This window comes from Monodelphis domestica, chromosome 3, assembly GCF_027887165.1.
Source record: "Monodelphis domestica isolate mMonDom1 chromosome 3, mMonDom1.pri, whole genome shotgun sequence".
Lineage (NCBI taxonomy): Eukaryota > Metazoa > Chordata > Mammalia > Didelphimorphia > Didelphidae > Monodelphis > Monodelphis domestica.
Genome location: NC_077229.1, coordinates 303,774,599 through 303,791,196, shown reverse-complemented (window position 1 = coordinate 303,791,196; position 16,598 = coordinate 303,774,599). Strand labels below are relative to the sequence as shown.

Below are 16,598 nucleotides of genomic sequence, written 5' to 3'. Positions count from 1 at the left end.
CCAGAATGTTTGCTTTGATGGTGATGAGAGGAGTCTCTATCTGCCTCTGAGACTTTGTTTCCTGGTGGGGATGGGAATGGGGTTGGGGAAGAGGAAGGTTTGGTATAGGGCCTGGACCTGTGCTTAGGAAGCCAGCTAGAGAAACTGTGGATTTCCCTGCAGCTGAAAACCACTAGTGACAAGGAAGAAAGCTCTGCAAGGCATGGTGGAACTACTTGTTTTCTCCAAGGAATGATTGTGGGTGAGGTTCTGGATCCCAGAATTATAACTGAAAAGTCTTCTGCCTCTAGTAGTTTCCAGTTTTAAGCTTCTAATAGCAGCTACCATCTAGTTCCGCCTGTTTTCCTGAGAAAACCAAGAAATTTCTTGTTTGGAGTGGGAAGATCGTCCCTTCTGACCCAGGTTATCCTCACCAGAATAAATTTGATTCTAACCTTTAGAGTCAGCCACACAGAGAGTTATAGTTGAATTGTAGAGATCATGCATTCTCTGAACTCAGAATGGAAGAGGTCAAGATTCTAATCTTACTTTTGACATTAACTAGCTTTGTAACCTTGGGCACTTAACTTCTCTGAGGTAAACTTATAGTTACTTATCTACAAGATAGGTTTTGATCTTTGTCCCTAACAAAATTCACATCTGTCTTACTTTCCACTACCTGGAATTTCATCTCCAGACCAGATTGTGTCAAATCACCAGTAGGTACCACACACTCTGCTGAGGACTGGATGTACAAAGAAAAAGAAAAAAACCCAGTCCCTGCCCTCAAGGAACTTACAGTCCAGCGAGAGAGACAATGCAAACAAGTTTCTATATGTGAACAAGAGAGAGACAGGAGAAATTGGACATCATTCAGAGGAAGGGCATGAATATTAAGGAAGAAGAGGAAAGCCATTTTGCAGAAGATGATAATTTAGCTGAAACTTAAGGAAATTAGAAAAGCCAAGAGGCAGAAATGAGGAGGGAAGGAATTCCAGGCATGGACATAGCCAGCAAAACTGCACAGGCAGCAGGTAGCATCTTGTTCAAGGAACAGAATCATAGATGGTAGAGTATGTGGAGGGGAATAAGCTATAGGAAGAACCTGGTTACAGTGGGCTTTAAAGACCAGGGATTATATATTAGATCCTCAAGGTTTATTGAGTGGAGGGTCGGGGAACTACAAGTAAACTTTTGGAAAGTTTGACAGCAGTAGGGTATGGAAACAAGCATTTTTTTTTAAGGCAGCGAGTATTAAGTATTTACTGTGTGCCAGGAAATGTCCAACTGCCAGACTGGAGTGGGGAGAAATTTGAAACAGGTCTCTGGTTCACCAGAATAGATAGCTAATAGCAAGATCAAAGGTATGACCGTCTCTGTGTGTAACTGAAAGGAAGCAGGGAAATGAGGAAATGGGAGGTTAGGGCATTTAGGGAATATCAGAATATATGAATAAGTCCTGTATGAGGGCAGGAGTTCAGGAAGACAAAAAGACTGAGCCAGACACTGAATTTGTTGAAGAAAAGTAGGGTACTCAAAATTGATAAATAGCAGCCACTAGCATCTTATTGTTCAGTCGTTTCAGTCGTGTCTGACTCTTTGTAACCCCATTTAAGGTTTTCTTGGCAAAGATACTAGAGTCTTTTGCCATTTCCCTCTCCAGATCATGTTACAGATGAGGAAACTGAGGCACACTGGGTTAGGTGACTTGCCCAGGGTCATACAGCTAGTGCATATCTGGGGCCACTCACCAGGTTAAGTCTTCTTCAGACCTGGCCACCTGTGCCAGCTTGCTACTATAGAACTCAGTTAGGTGTTAATGTGGATTGAGTGAACCCCAGAGGAAGAGAGGTTACTGAGGATGGTGGTAGAGAGAAGGCCTTGGAAGTGCCAAGTGGTATTTCATCTCCCCAACCATGAGTAAATCAGGTAGGGCTGTCATCAGGAGAAATCTTGATCCCAAACAGCCTCCCCATCCAAGGTATCCCTGTGACAGATAGGAATATTTATCATTTCCACCACTGTTAACAAGCAAAACTTTTCCCTTGGCTGGGTATTGAACCCAGACCAAGACAGTGAGAGTACCATCCTAAGCACTGCACACTGAGGAGTTCTTACCATAACACAGTGAAATTCAGAATTGGTATATTGGATTTGTATACTTTTTCTTCAAGAGATTCTTTGTTCTTCCTCAAAAGAAGATAGGACAGCAATTCTATCCTGATTTAAGATATCCTTGAGAAATAAATGTACTAATTTTTCTACTTAGTCCCTAATAAAAAATAATGGGAAAGATCATAAAATCATAGCACTAGCAACTGACAGGACTTTAAGAATCTGAGACCCATAGAAGAAGTAGGTTTTGAATCCAAGGTCTTCTGAACAAAGTGAGTGCTCAGTCCAATACATCAAACTGTCTTACTTTTAGGATTTGTCAAATAACCTGAAATATTTCTAATCAATATCCAGCAGAAAATATCCAGTAGTAGCAAGGCCCAAATATATTAAATCCAATCAGGAGGAATTTTAAGAAGATTTTTAATTCTTACGTTGTGGAATTTTCTAATGAGTATTGCTCAAGATAATTTCAAAATGTCCCCTAGTCAACTAGTATTTATTAAACTCTTTCCATGTTAAAAAAAAAAAAAACCAGTATAATTTTATGCCATGTCACTCATTTTCCTATTTTTAAGAAACAAAACAGTTGGAACCCAATATTTGTTTCAAAGAAAAAAGATTTATGCTAAATGTTGCTGCTTCATTAGTCAAGCCTTGTCCTGCCCCCTTTTTTATAATTGCTATGTTCTATATGATAAGGCAATGCAGCATAGTGGGAGTACATAAAGTCAAGAAAGGTTTTGGTCATGTAATCTCTTAATACTTCAATACAGAAGAACCCCAGATCTTCATTAGACAATGGAATGTACTCACCTGGAATTTCTTACCATGATGAATAGATCTACAATTTTAAAAAAATGCTATACCTCAGGGAAAGAAGTGAGTGCTTTTCTCCCATTATGGCAAGTGCTTCATATAAGTAAGGAAGGACTGATACAACCAATAGGACATTCTTGTAACTCAAGTTTTCATAGATATGAATCTCTGTGTAACGAGCAATAAAGCGATGCTTATTAGAAAAAACAGTAGATATTTATAGGACTAGGAAAAAAAAAAAACCTTACACCTTCAGAGAGGTTGCAGCTTTGGTATAGCCAATAAATCACTGATCAAACAAAAAACAAACCTTTGGCCTCCTAAACTTTCTCTACAATACTACATTCACTAAATGAAATTTTAATTTGGCACATCAATTCTGACTTTTAAATGAATACTCTAGTATGAATGTTTTTCATCATGAATAATTTAACATACTTAAAGTTGAATATAGTAGGATACATTTTTTAGAGTTCTATAATTTATAGAGGGGCATGTATTTATAGAGGGGCAGGACCGAATCACCAACCAGGAAGTCCTCGACAGAGCCAACTCCACCAGCATCGAAGTCCTGGTCCTCCAAACCCAGCTACGATGGTCTGGACACATCATCCGCATGGACCCACAGCCAATACCAAGACAGGTATTCTATGGTGAACTGTCAGCTGGACTCAGGAAACAAGGTCGACCAAAGAAAAGATTCAAGGATCAGCTAAAGTCCAACTTGAAGTGGGCTGGCATGACACCAAAGCAGCTAGAACTCGCTGCCTCTGACAGAAGCAGCTGGTGAACCCACATTAACCATGCCGCCACCTTTGAAGATGAGCGACGTTGACATCTTGCCTCTGCGCGTGAACGCCGACACCAGGCCACAACCGCACCTCCCGTAACACCTGGCGTCCCAGGCCCCATGTGCCACAAACTGTGCGCCTCAGCCTTTGGACTCCAAAGCCACATGAGGGTACACCGTAGATGAAATTGCACAAAGACAATCGTCATTCTCCATCACCGAGAGACTACTATATATATATATATATATATATATATTTATTTTTCCCATCTCTAGTCAATAATTTCATAGGGTGAGGGAAATAATTGAGTTAAAACTTGGTTTCACAATGAACAGTATTTTATTTATATTCTACATATACTTATATTTTTTAAACCAAACTTTAAGCAGGTGAACATTTAAAAAACTCAGAGCTTAGAGAAATTCGTTATTTGGGGGTTAGGAGGCAATGGGGGGGTGGGGAGAGGCTTCCCTGTTATGGATCTGACCTTAGTATGGACATAGAGGGGATGTGGAGAAGAATTCCTAAGCAGGAAGTCCTCAGAGGTGATCATCTTAATAGTTTTTACTAATTAGCTACAGTTAGGAAATGTGCTCATAATCCAAATTAGATTTCTACTAAAAGGAAAAAAGTTTGAGGGATATTGAGATTTCTTTGAAATTGCAAAACATATTTCATTTAAAAAAAAAAACTTGTTAGTGTGCTATAGCTTTACCATAATCTGTTGTATCCACAAGCTGAGTAGTTTCTTCCATACCCTTCAAATCTGTGTGCTGCCTGTTAATAAACATGCAAATTGAAGTATACTACAAGCCGGTAAGTTTCATCTTCCAATCCATCTTATTTACATTCTATTACTTAGGCATAGGGGAAATCTTATATTGGCATATACGGTTGTAAATGTCTCATGAATATTTTTTCTTAATTAAATTATTTTTAAGATTTTTTTTGTAATTGACAATGAATGTGAGACAAACTGAGGTTAATAACAGTACTATTATTAGAAAAGTGTGCATTTTATTGTGCTAAGCTTTTAAGGAACTATGGATGCAGGTAAGTCTCATTGGAATATATAAATCAATTATTGAGCCTTAGAACGGGGGAATTTTTAAAAAACTGAATTACACCATACATTCTTTTTTCATGTAAGAGGAATATTTGTTAGTAAATCCTGTGTGTGATTTATTTTATTGTCTATTTTGCCATTCAGATTGCAATTTTAAAAAATATAAGATGAAGATTCTGTATATTGTACATGTATATACAGATTTCCCTCAACTTTTTCAGTTGCACATGACTAACTTCCATTATTAACTTGTGCAGTAGAAATGAGCCTATTATTTTGGTGCCTGCAAACATTGGAAGCATATTCTGAAGTGCTGACTCTTCATAGTAGCAATTTAAACTGGTATGGCACTTTCACTTGCACTGATTTTGTGTGTGTGTGTGTGCGCGCGCGCGTGTGCGCATGCGTGTGCAAACACAAAGAACCTTCCATCCATTATTAAAAGCAGTGAATTTAGATAAATGAAGGACAATTGGCAAAGGTTATGGTCCAGATCTCTAGTGGAGTTAGGTGGGACAATGGATGAAATAATCTGGCAGGAATCAGGAGGTCTTATCTTCCTTAGTTCATACCTAGACTCAGTCTCTTATTAGCAATGTGATACTGGGCAAATCACTTACCCCTGTTTGCCTTCGTTTCCCCATCTCTAAAATGAGCTGGAGAAGGAAATGGCAAACCACTTCATCATATTTGCCAAGAAAATCCCAAATGGGGTCATGAAAAGTCAGACACAACTGAAAATGACTGAATAACAATTGTCCAAGTCTCTAAATGTAATTTCCATGTTGAAATTCTATAAAATATTCCACACAAAAATACTACAGAAATTCCACCTTGAAATAGTAATTCATTGCATATAAAAACAATCCATACTTTTTATCAATATCATATCAGGATAAAGAACTAACTAGGTTTGGAGCAGCTAGGTAGCTCAATGGATATAGTTAGGCAGAGTCAAAAGGACTTGAGTTTAAATCTGGCCTCAGACACTTCTATAGATGTGTGACTCTGGGCAAGTCACTTAACCCCAATTACCTAGCCCTTGCCACTCTTCTGGCTTAAAATTGATACTAAGAGGGTAAAGGTTTTTTCTTTTAAAGGGAAGAAGAATGAAATATAACTAGTTTTTTTTGTTTCTTTTTGTTGTTAGATGATGCCCTACAAGGTAATTAGTAATGCAAAAATAAACTTTCATGTTTAGAATAAATTTGTCATAATTCTTTTTTGTACTCACTATAGTTTAGAACAAACTTTTTAAAGCAAGGTTGTATTTTTCTGACTTTAATAAAGTTATACAGGGCTTTTAAAATTATTATGCAAGATTCGAGGCATAGATTTAGGTTGAGAGGCAGCAGAGTGGAATGGAGAGAACTGGACTCCAAGCCAGGAGGATCTGAATTCAGTTACCATCCCTGATACATACTGTCCATGTCATCTTGCTGGAGAAGTTTCTTAACTTCCCAGTGCTCCCAGGCAACTCTCCAAGGAAAATAGTGAATATAAGCTCCTTGAAGACAGAGACAGAAGGTGTTTTTAACTTTATCTGTATCACCAGTGCTCAGCTCAGTGCCTGGTACATTGTAAACATTTCATACTTTTTGACTGACTGACCAGCGTGGGTAGAGAAAGAGTTCCTCACAGGTCCAATCTTTCTACAAAACTTGGTCCAGTAACTTAGCTCACATTTATATGTCTTTAACTTATAAAGTGCCTTACAATTAGAAAATAGCAAACATACATTTATTGAATATAAATAACACACTTTAAATATATCCTGCAATTGAGTTTTATAAATTGGGGGGCACGATCTCACAGTTCAAATGCTACAAAGTTTTTCCTGATGCCCCCAGTTATCAGCACTCACTCCTTTTTGAAGTTTTATTTTCTCTTAATGTTTTTATTGTGTAGATGTTATCCCCACACCCCCAGAGGAGCATAAGCTCCTTTAGGGCAAAGCCTGTTTCATTTTTTCTTACAATGGCCTGGTATGGAGTTGAAATTTAATAAATGCTCCTTACATTGAATTGAAAAAAGAATTGGATCCTTTATCATTGACTTTGATTTTAGATTTCATAATCTTCCCAGTTTTACCAGCTGATATAGCAATACTTAGAATTCTAAGTATACATATATATTCTTGATATTCTTTTGTTTAAAGGAAGGTTTAAGTATCCTGAATTCTTTGTTGGTGCCACCTGTCAACTCAAGTGGAGAAACCATGATGCTTGGCAACTATTTTAGCCTTGCAAATAAATTTCCAAAGTTTACTGGCCCATAAATTTTTCTTTTATTCTAATTTATTCACTGAAACTATGTAAGTTACATAATAAACAAATTTGTTTTATGTGCTTATTTATCTGCTAAAAACTCACTATTTGTCCTGGGCAAGTAAGTATTTGCAAGGTTGAACTTTTTCATCTTAAAAGTTTGATTTGCAATAATTAGACACCTTATTTATGCATGCCCTTTGCTTTGCAAAAGAATGCAGACTTATTTCTTTAACTTTTTTAAAGTTTTTTAATCAGGCTGAACCTTCCATTTGAAGTATGATATCCATTTCTGTTTTCTAATGTGCTTTTAGTAATGGCTTTTCTACAATGCTTTAATAATATGCTTTTGTTAAATAATATTGGTTCATAGATTTTTAGACTTAGAAATTGTATGAAAATTTGAATGGGGAGGTATTTTGGTTTGTTTTTAGCTGTTTTACCAAATGATTTTTGTTCTTAGCCATTAGTAAGTCTTCATAGTTATAGCTTGTCATTTAATTTATATTGAGCTCATAATTAATTTCCTAATATTGATTTATGACTAATGTCTCATTCACTGCCTGCTTACCTGTGCCTTTGCCACATGCTGCATCAGATTTTTCTAAATGTTGTTTTCTGATGATTTTTCTATTCCTATCATAGTTTGTAATTTTACTAACACAAACTTCGCTTTTCTTTACATGTATTTTTAAGCTTGTTTTTAGTCTATTATAATGTACTTCATTAATAAATCATTTGAGGGATACTATAAGATTACTTTTCAACCATGTTCTACAAAAATTTAAATTGTTTGTCTTTTTCCTATTTAACCAATATGCTTAATGAAATAAATCCAAGAAATACATTCTTATTCCTAACTATCCAATTATTCCTATTAATCCAAACACTATTCTGAGAAGTAAATAGGGAGGTGTTAAATATGAGAAAAATAATGCTGAATTTTTCATTTTCATAGTTGGATTTAGATTGAATTTCCTCACCTTCATTGCTGACAAGGTGAAATTACAAAGATTATTATTTATTGATGTGTAAACATCACCAGAGAGATAAAATGACTTTTCCAATGTCACATAGATAATATAGTAAAACTAGGATGTGAACCCAACTCCCAAATTTTCAAAACTATTATTTTCTGCTGTATCAACTCCTCAACCAGTTGACTAGTGTTTCCCAAAGTGGAATCCTCCTTAGCTTTTGTTAGGTTCCAGGTTGATGCTCTCAGACCCATGAGTTTCTCATTCCAGATGTTAGTCCATTGCATATACATCTCTTAAAATTTCTTGTGAGCCAAATTTTCATGCTTCCCTAAGGCTCCCTTAGTCAAAGGATATTCTCATCCAAAGAATTCCCTGTACCAGTGAAATCACAGCTCTAGTCAAGGATTAGTTTACTTGAAATTTAAATTACTAAGAAAATTCACTAATAGAAATTATTCTGAAACTTTTTGAGATTATTTTAATTCTCAGGTTATCTGTTGTTTTTAATTTCACTTTAAAAATATTTCTTATTTCATTTTGTAAGTTTTAACCTAATAGCATTTTTAGTAGCCAAGTGAAATAGAAGGGACTAGCCTTAACTTTTTAAAAGAAATAAAACAAATATTCAAGAATGGAAATTTTTATTTATATAGCATTATGAATTAGCATTTATCAAAATTATTTCTCTTGTTTTCTCATTTTGTCATAAATTCACTTAGAATTGAGGGTATAGATATCTGGTATTAATGCATGAATAATAGGTAATGTATGAAATCTAAGCATGTGCTTATTACTAAATCACATTTTTCTTACCTTTTCCATTTATTCTTTAAAAATGTTTGTTCCATTAGTGTATAGTCCATTCTTTTTTTTTATTTTATAGATCAGCCAAAATGGGAAGTACTGGATTCTGCTCTCCTCCAAGAAGAGTCAGTGGGACTGGTTAAGATCAATATTTGAGGATTTTACCAGCTATCATCAGGTGTGCATTGAGCAAAGCAATTGTAATTCTGTTTTATATATGTATCTAAGATATAGTTTAATATGTTATCAGTTTAATGTATGTATCAATTGTTTAATATATGCAGTTATTAATAGATGTTGAACCTTGTATTCATCCTACAATTATGAAAGCACCAAAAAAATTATACTTTGAATTTTGGTATTCTGTTAAGTACAGATAGGCATTATTATTCATAAAATATTTTCAGCTGGTCTTAGAAAACTGTAATATTTGAGCATCAGTGTTGAAATCATCTTCATTGCTCAGTATGTACATCCAGGAGTAAAATATCTGACTCTCTTAACCATTGTCTTAAAGTGTCAAGTATCTATTCATCTTTTCACAATCACACCTTTGATTCTTTTTTCAGAACATTTAATTAACTTAAAATTCATTCCAATTAGTCCAAACCAAAATTTTATTATTATTATGGTTAGGTTGCCTAATAGACAAATATGGCCGATTTCTAAAACTTTTTTGACTATTCTATGTAGCAACTTAGGGAAATTACATGTTTCATGAGTTGTTAAATTTTACATGGGAAAAATGAGTTTTCTAGGCACCTAAAAGTATTATATTATTGATAGATTGAAATAGATCATCAGATTAATATGTCCTTGAGTTTCTGACTTGGCAGAAATACTTTTTGACATTTTACAATGGCTTACCTGGTACAATTAGTTAAAGTTACTTAGGAATTTCGGGGGGAGTCTTAGGAACTTGTACTGCTATAGGAAAGATAAAGAAAGGAATTTTTGAAGATCCTCAAGGTTAAGAGAATCTTGAGAAAGAACAGTAATAGAACATGTCAGTAATTAGTAATGTCAGTTGCAATAATTTCTGATAATCTATGCATACTCAATGAAAGATACAATGAAGCACTGCCTCTGGTATCTGGATCCATCACTGGATTTTTCCATTTAAATTTTTGGTGTACAATTATATGATATACTTGGATGAATTGCTCAGTGCCCTAACTTTTTACTTGTGCTGTCACAATCTAGACACTAAAATGTAGTAAGGCCAACCCATTGTAACATTTTTACTGCTCAGAGTTCTTAAGTTCCCTGCTTCCATTTATATCCTGAAAAAACAACATGAGTAAAGATTGGGCCTCAGTTTTCTCAACTGTAAAATTAGGGGGTTAGATTAGATGTCTGGTCTGAAGCCCTTTTGAACTAGATATGCCAGTATTTTGAAAGCAAGTATTCTACCCTTAACAACAGTGTTATAAAGGGTTCGGGTTGTTTTTTTGTTTTGTTTTGTTTTGGTTTGGTTTTTTGGTATGTTTAGTACCTTGAAAAAGTAAATTGAATCCAAGATAGGCAACAATGCATGCATTCAGCTATGTTCAGTTTTCACTTCAGAAACTGGACTTTTTTTAATAGAGGTGCAGGTATTTTTGTGTATGTCCTCCAGTGAATTGAAGAAACATTGTCTCTTGGACACTGTAGGGCAACTACTCATAATTACATCTTTACTAAGTACCTGATGTTGACAAGACAATTTACCTTTTCAATATTAGTTTTTCAGGCTGTATGGTACTTTCTACCTTCCCTTTAAGAATTTCTTGAGGATTTATTTTTATGAAGCTTTTTTAAAGATCCTTGTTTGTATTTGGTGTTTTTTTTAAGCCACATACTTTACAATGCATTTTATACAACCTTCCCAGTATAGGTGATGAATTCAGTTACTCTGACCCACAGACATTTTTGCCAGTTTGAATCACCTCATATAGTGAGTAGTTCAGTTTTACTGTCTTTTAGGTGTTCTTGCGCAGACATTGTGCCCCAAGCAAGGTCTTTGATCCTTCCAAAATAATGACAAGGAGCCCTGATCCTGACCTAATTTAAATTTCACAAGATTTTACCATTTCAAGATGCAGACTTGTTATGAAGATAAGACATTTCCAGTCTTGAACTCAGAAAACCTATTGGGTGTGATAATACTGGTAAGAGGAGTAAATTGTTCCTTTCGGGGGAGTACATTAACTTTTTTAGGCCACTAGTGTCCATTAAGTAAATAGCCTCTTCCAGTGTGCCAAATGATACAAAAGTGTTTTCATCTAGCCATACCTATTCTCTTATTATACAGTAGTCTTAAAACAGTAGTAAGTAGCACTGAGGGAAATTCAGGCCTGAAATTTTTTACTGAAATACTCTTTTTATTCAGATGTATGTATTCCTAATACCTTGTTAGAAAAAAAAATTTGAAGCTGCCATAATATAGCTCTTCATGTTAATTTTGTGTGGATTGCCTATTATTTCCGGAAACACCATTATTATCCCAAAATGGAAAGTTTGTTAGGTAGAGTTTCAAGGTACGTGTGGAACTGTTCATCCTGAGCAATGCATTTATATATAATTTTGACAAATATGAAGAAATCTGCAGATATTACATTAGACCAGCTGAATCCAGTTTTATGGTTTTTTAAATTCAGAAGCATCACATAGCAAGTAAACTTTTTTTTAAAAAATAAATTAAGTTTAGTTACAAACTAGTTGTTTCTTATTTTTTTTTCCAGTCCCCTTTTGCTTTCTTTTACGACCACATGAAACTTGAGAAGCCATCTAAAGCTAAATCATTTAGTGGAGTTGGGCAGTTCCCAAGTGTCCAACAAGAAGGCCTGGTTTAGGCTGCGATGGCCACTGTCATTCCTGGTGATTTGTCAGAAGTAAGAGATACCCAGAAAGTCCCTTCAGGGAAACGTAAGCGTGGTGAAACCAAACCAAGAAAAAACTTTCCTTGCCAACTGTGTGACAAGGCCTTTAACAGTGTTGAGAAATTAAAGGTTCATTCATACTCTCACACAGGAGAGAGGCCCTACAAGTGCACGCAACAAGACTGCACCAAGGCCTTTGTTTCTAAGTACAAATTACTAAGGTATTAAACTCTCTTTATCTTTCAGATTATATTTTCTTTTATGTTGGCCATTTTAGGCTCTTGTAAAAGTATTTATTTGTGTACACATTCTTCAGCTGATTTGCAGAGAGGAAATGTTAAGTAAATTAGATTTTGGATTGTTTTTAGAATTCCAAATTGCATTACTTTATATGTTAATGTCTTTGGGTTTTTTGAATAAAAAGCTTAATAAGAGTAGAATTTCCATTTGTACACGGAATTGCTACAAGAAAAGTGTATGGACTGAGAATTTTTGGTTATGGACATTTACGTGAGTATGTTCAGTCTTATTTATTTGCCCTTGTTATGCTGGCTAAAAGCTAGCAAAAACTAAAATGACAACTTAAATGGCTCAAATTTTGCTATATGTAGGCATGTTGAGTTATCCCTTGTAGTATCATATTGTAAGCTAAAAAGATTCTGTTGGGAAGAAACTTTAGCATAGTATTTAGCTTCCTTTTTAAAAGTGAGCACATGTAATTTTTGATCAAAATAATTACTTACAGAATATATCTGTGTTTAAAGGCATATGGCTACTCATTCTCCTGAGAAAACCCACAAGTGTAATTATTGTGAGAAAATGTTTCACCGAAAAGATCATCTAAAGAATCACCTACATACACACAACCCCAACAAAGAGGCGTTTAAGTGTGAAGAGTGTGGCAAGAACTATAATACCAAGCTTGGGTTTAAACGTCACTTGGCCTTGCATGCTGCAACAAGTGGTGACCTTACCTGTAAGGTATGTTTGCAGACTTTTGAAAGCACAGGGGTGCTTTTGGAGCACCTCAAAACTCACGCAGGCAAGTCTTCTGGTGGGGTGAAAGAAAAAAAGCACCAGTGTGAACACTGTGATCGCCGATTCTATACCCGTAAGGACGTCCGTAGACATATGGTAGTGCACACTGGGAGAAAGGACTTCCTTTGTCAGTACTGTGCACAAAGATTTGGACGGAAAGATCATTTAACTCGTCATATGAAAAAGAGTCACAATCAAGAACTTTTGAAGGTCAAAACAGAACCAATGGACCTTCTCGATCCCTTTACCTGCAATGTTTCTGTGCCTATAAAAGACGAGCTGCTTCCAGTGATGTCTTTACCTTCCAGTGAACTAACATCAAAGCCATTTACAAACACTTTGCAATTAAACCTTTATAATACACAAATTCAGTCCATGCAGAGTTCTGGACCAGCACACCAAATGGTCGCCACATCATTACCTTTGGGAATGACATGCCCAATTGATATGGAATCTGTTCACCCTTCTCACCATCTGTCTTTGAAATATCCACTCAGTTCTACCTCATATGCAATTTCTATGCCTGAAAAAGAACAGCCATTAAAAGGGGAAATTGAGAGTTACCTAATGGAGTTACAAAGTGGTATGCCTTCTTCATCCCAGGATTCTCAAGCATCTTCATCTAAACTAGGCTTGGAGCCTCAAGTAGGACCCCTAGATGATGGATCTGGGGAACTGTCCTTATCCAAAAGCTCCATTTCCATTAGTGAACCTCTAAACCCATCATCTTTGGATTTTTCCCAGTTGTTCAATTTCATACCTGTAAATGGTCCACCCTATAATCCTTCTGTATCGGTGGGAAATCTTGGACTGAGCTATTCCCAAGAGGAGGCACATTCTTCTTTGGCTCAGCTTCCACCACAGACCCAGGATCCTCAAGATCCTGCAAACAGTATAGGCCTCGGTTCTCTGCACTCCCTGTCAGCAGCCTTCACAAGCAGTCTAAGCACAACCACCACCCTACCACGCTTTCACCAAGCTTTCCAATAGGACACAGAAAGCTGTCTTACTTAAAAAAATTTATTTGTAGAAATGCCTTAGGTGACCATTTTTAATGTAGTGCCTACAATAAGACATTATGAATCTCTGCTTTTGTATAATACAAAATTTCATTAAGCCAGTAAGAAATTGAAACTAACTTTTTTAATGAGCTCTGAAACCGTTTGTGTTCAATTATGTTTACCTTGGTTAAGTCTCAAAGTGTTTTGTCGTCTTTTCACTGCCAATTGATGTGCTTTACGAAATAATTGATATAGGAAAGCCATTACTGTTAAACTTCAGTATATATCCCCTGTTAAAAATATTCAGACATTAATCCTTTTGTTTTTATTCAGTAATAATGGCTCTACCCATTAATGTTTGGCTCAGTAAAAAAGATTTACAACTAAATGATAATTTACAAAATTTTGAGAGATGCCTGGAGACTTCCTAAAATCATTAAGTATATTTGATTTGATACATAGTTTAAATATTTTCTGTAAATTAAGAATCCAAATTTTTGTGGCAAAAAATGTTTTTATTTGCTATCACAATTTCAGGTCAGTATGTTTTGAAGACTTGCTATTGTCTGGCTAAAATATTTGTGGTCTTTATTTTTAAAATGTTATAACAATATTTTTAAAACAGACACTTAAACACAAAGCAACAGTATTCTCAAGAAATAATGCTCTTCTAGTCAATAAATATTTTCCTTCTGTCATGAAATAATGCTATTTCATGGCACTGATAGAAAGAAGATAACAATTGACCTTGGGAAAAAAAAGTATTCAATAACAAATTAGTACCACAGATTATAATCTCTCATTTTTCAACTTTAATTCTTAACTTGCTATCTTTCATCTTAGTGGTATAAAAATTAAGGCATATTGGAGTCTTCAGAGTCTGTTCAAATACATAGAACTCATCAATCTTCTCCACCTTTCACAGCCAAAGTGTGGGTCAGGTCCAGCCAGAAACTTTATATTGACTGTCAATTAGCCAACAATCAGAGAGCCAGTGTAGATTTGCAAATGTCAGGTATGTTTGTGGTAGAGTGGATCTTTTCAGCTTCTATGGTGTGATTCTCCAGAGCAATAAGATATTAATCACACCTGCTAACCCTGAGAACTTGGTTAGGGACAATTTCCCCTGTTACCAAGGTTTAAAATAGGACTCTTAGGAGTAAAGTAAAAGCATATTGCTTACACCACTTTTTACTTAATACATTCTAATTTCTCCCCCAGTCATAAGAGCCAAAGGCAAAAGACAAACAAAAACATCTCAACCCCCTCCCTCCAATCCCACAGTAAAAGCATATTTTCTACTTAGTGTTCTTTTTTCCTTGCCATTTTTATGGGGAATTTAAAGTTAAGTATGTGGCAAGTATCTTTGAGGCATTATACAAAGTTTTAAATGGCTAAAGATATATACAGTAAAACCTCACTTTTACACTTTTCTGAAAAATGAGGAGGGGTCAAGAATACTTCAAAGAGGCAGAAAGTGAAAATGAGACAAATTAAAATCAAGCAAGCTATATCCTGGCTAATATAGTATCAGTAACCATAGAACATTTTGCAGTCACCCAATCATGTGCCTTGCCACCTTATAGATGCTTAATAAATATTTTAATTGAATTAGATGGGCTTTCCCCATTCTGAGCAAATACTTTCTCAAAGGGCAAAATATTAAAGCTCTTTTCTATTGTCAGCTGGGAATCAACCCAGGAGACTGTTTCAGTAGGTAGCCTTATGAGGTTTATAGGATTGTCAGAGGAGCTATGCGTCTCAAAAAAAAAAGAAAGAAAAAAGAAAAAAACAATTGTGCCAAGCACTCAGCAGAATAGCACATGCTGGATCCTCCATTTTACAGGATTTTGTTCCAATGATGGGGGTATTTTCCAAGAATTTCTGAGAAATTTGTGCAAATTACTGAATCTAATGCAGTAGCAACATAGTATATTTAAAAAGTTGGGAGAGGAGATGTAAATTGTGAGGAAATGTACATTGTAATAATGTAAATACGGGGTTTCACTGTATATATGGCACTTCACAAAAAACAAAGTTGTTCTCAAGGAGCTATGGCTCCTACTATTTTATCCTGCTTCTGTTTTTGTTTATCCTGGGAGCAATATACAGGTATAGTTTCTTTATACTTATATTTAAATTTTATTACTAAAAATGACTTTTTTATAAAAAATCTTTGTTCCAAAGGCATTAAGATGAGATTTGTTAATAACGAAAAAACTCTTTTGACATTCTCAAACTGTTCCTAAGCATTTGGTTTAGGTGATTGTTTGCTCTGAGAGTGGATACTTAGCTCTGCTTCCTGTCCGCTTCTTTTAGTTTCTATGAAACAGATTGCTAATCTAAAACTGTAGTTGAGTGATTCGTGTTCAATATTGCTTTTCTCACCATATTCAGAAGGAAAGAAATGGTGACAAAGCACAAATAGAAAAAAAATATTTTTAAATAGCAATTATAAATTAAATAGCAAATGTAGAATCACTGCTTTATTCTAGCATTTGTTTTTAAGCAGTAGGAATGAATAAATAAACTGAGACATTGGCCCTTCTGGGCTGTATTTTTCCCCCCTAATATAAAGGGAGTACCAGCATTAATTGACTATAGACCTTTTGGAGGTGGGGTATGGCAATATGTTGATATTAACCCTAATTCTCCCCATATTTTAAAGCCCTGTAATTCAAGTGCATGGAGAAATATCTATTGGACATCAGTGTTAAATTAGTATTCCCTTAATTTTTATATATTCACTAGTTTTGCCTAGTACGATCCCATAGGCTTGAAATTATACCTCAGAATAAGAGAGAATCTAGCCTAATATGTTTAAAATTGGCTCTCATAGTCATTAACCAGTTTTGGAAAAACGTGAAAATATGTTAG

The 16,598-nt window shown here is 35.3% G+C and overlaps 1 protein-coding gene across 6 annotated transcripts in view; it reads left to right on the top strand.

The window, feature by feature from the left end:
• The window catches only part of PLAG1 (PLAG1 zinc finger), a 90,665-nt gene that overhangs the window by 49,633 nt on the left and 24,434 nt on the right, over nt 1-16,598 (top strand). For 2 of the 6 annotated variants that reach the window (XM_056823936.1, XM_056823935.1), the window contains 4 exons: nt 8,901-8,999; nt 10,787-10,971; nt 11,545-11,903; nt 12,447-16,598. The exon at nt 12,447-16,598 is cut by the window's right edge and continues 24,434 nt beyond it. In XM_056823936.1, the coding sequence (XP_056679914.1) occupies nt 11,662-11,903; nt 12,447-13,710 (1,506 nt within the window). In that variant the 5' untranslated portion in view covers nt 8,901-8,999; nt 10,787-10,971; nt 11,545-11,661 and the 3' untranslated portion in view covers nt 13,711-16,598. The remainder of the gene's footprint in view (nt 1-8,900; nt 9,000-10,786; nt 10,972-11,544; nt 11,904-12,446) is intronic. The other 4 variants (XM_056823934.1, XM_056823933.1, XM_056823938.1 and 1 more) reach the window with 3 other exon arrangements.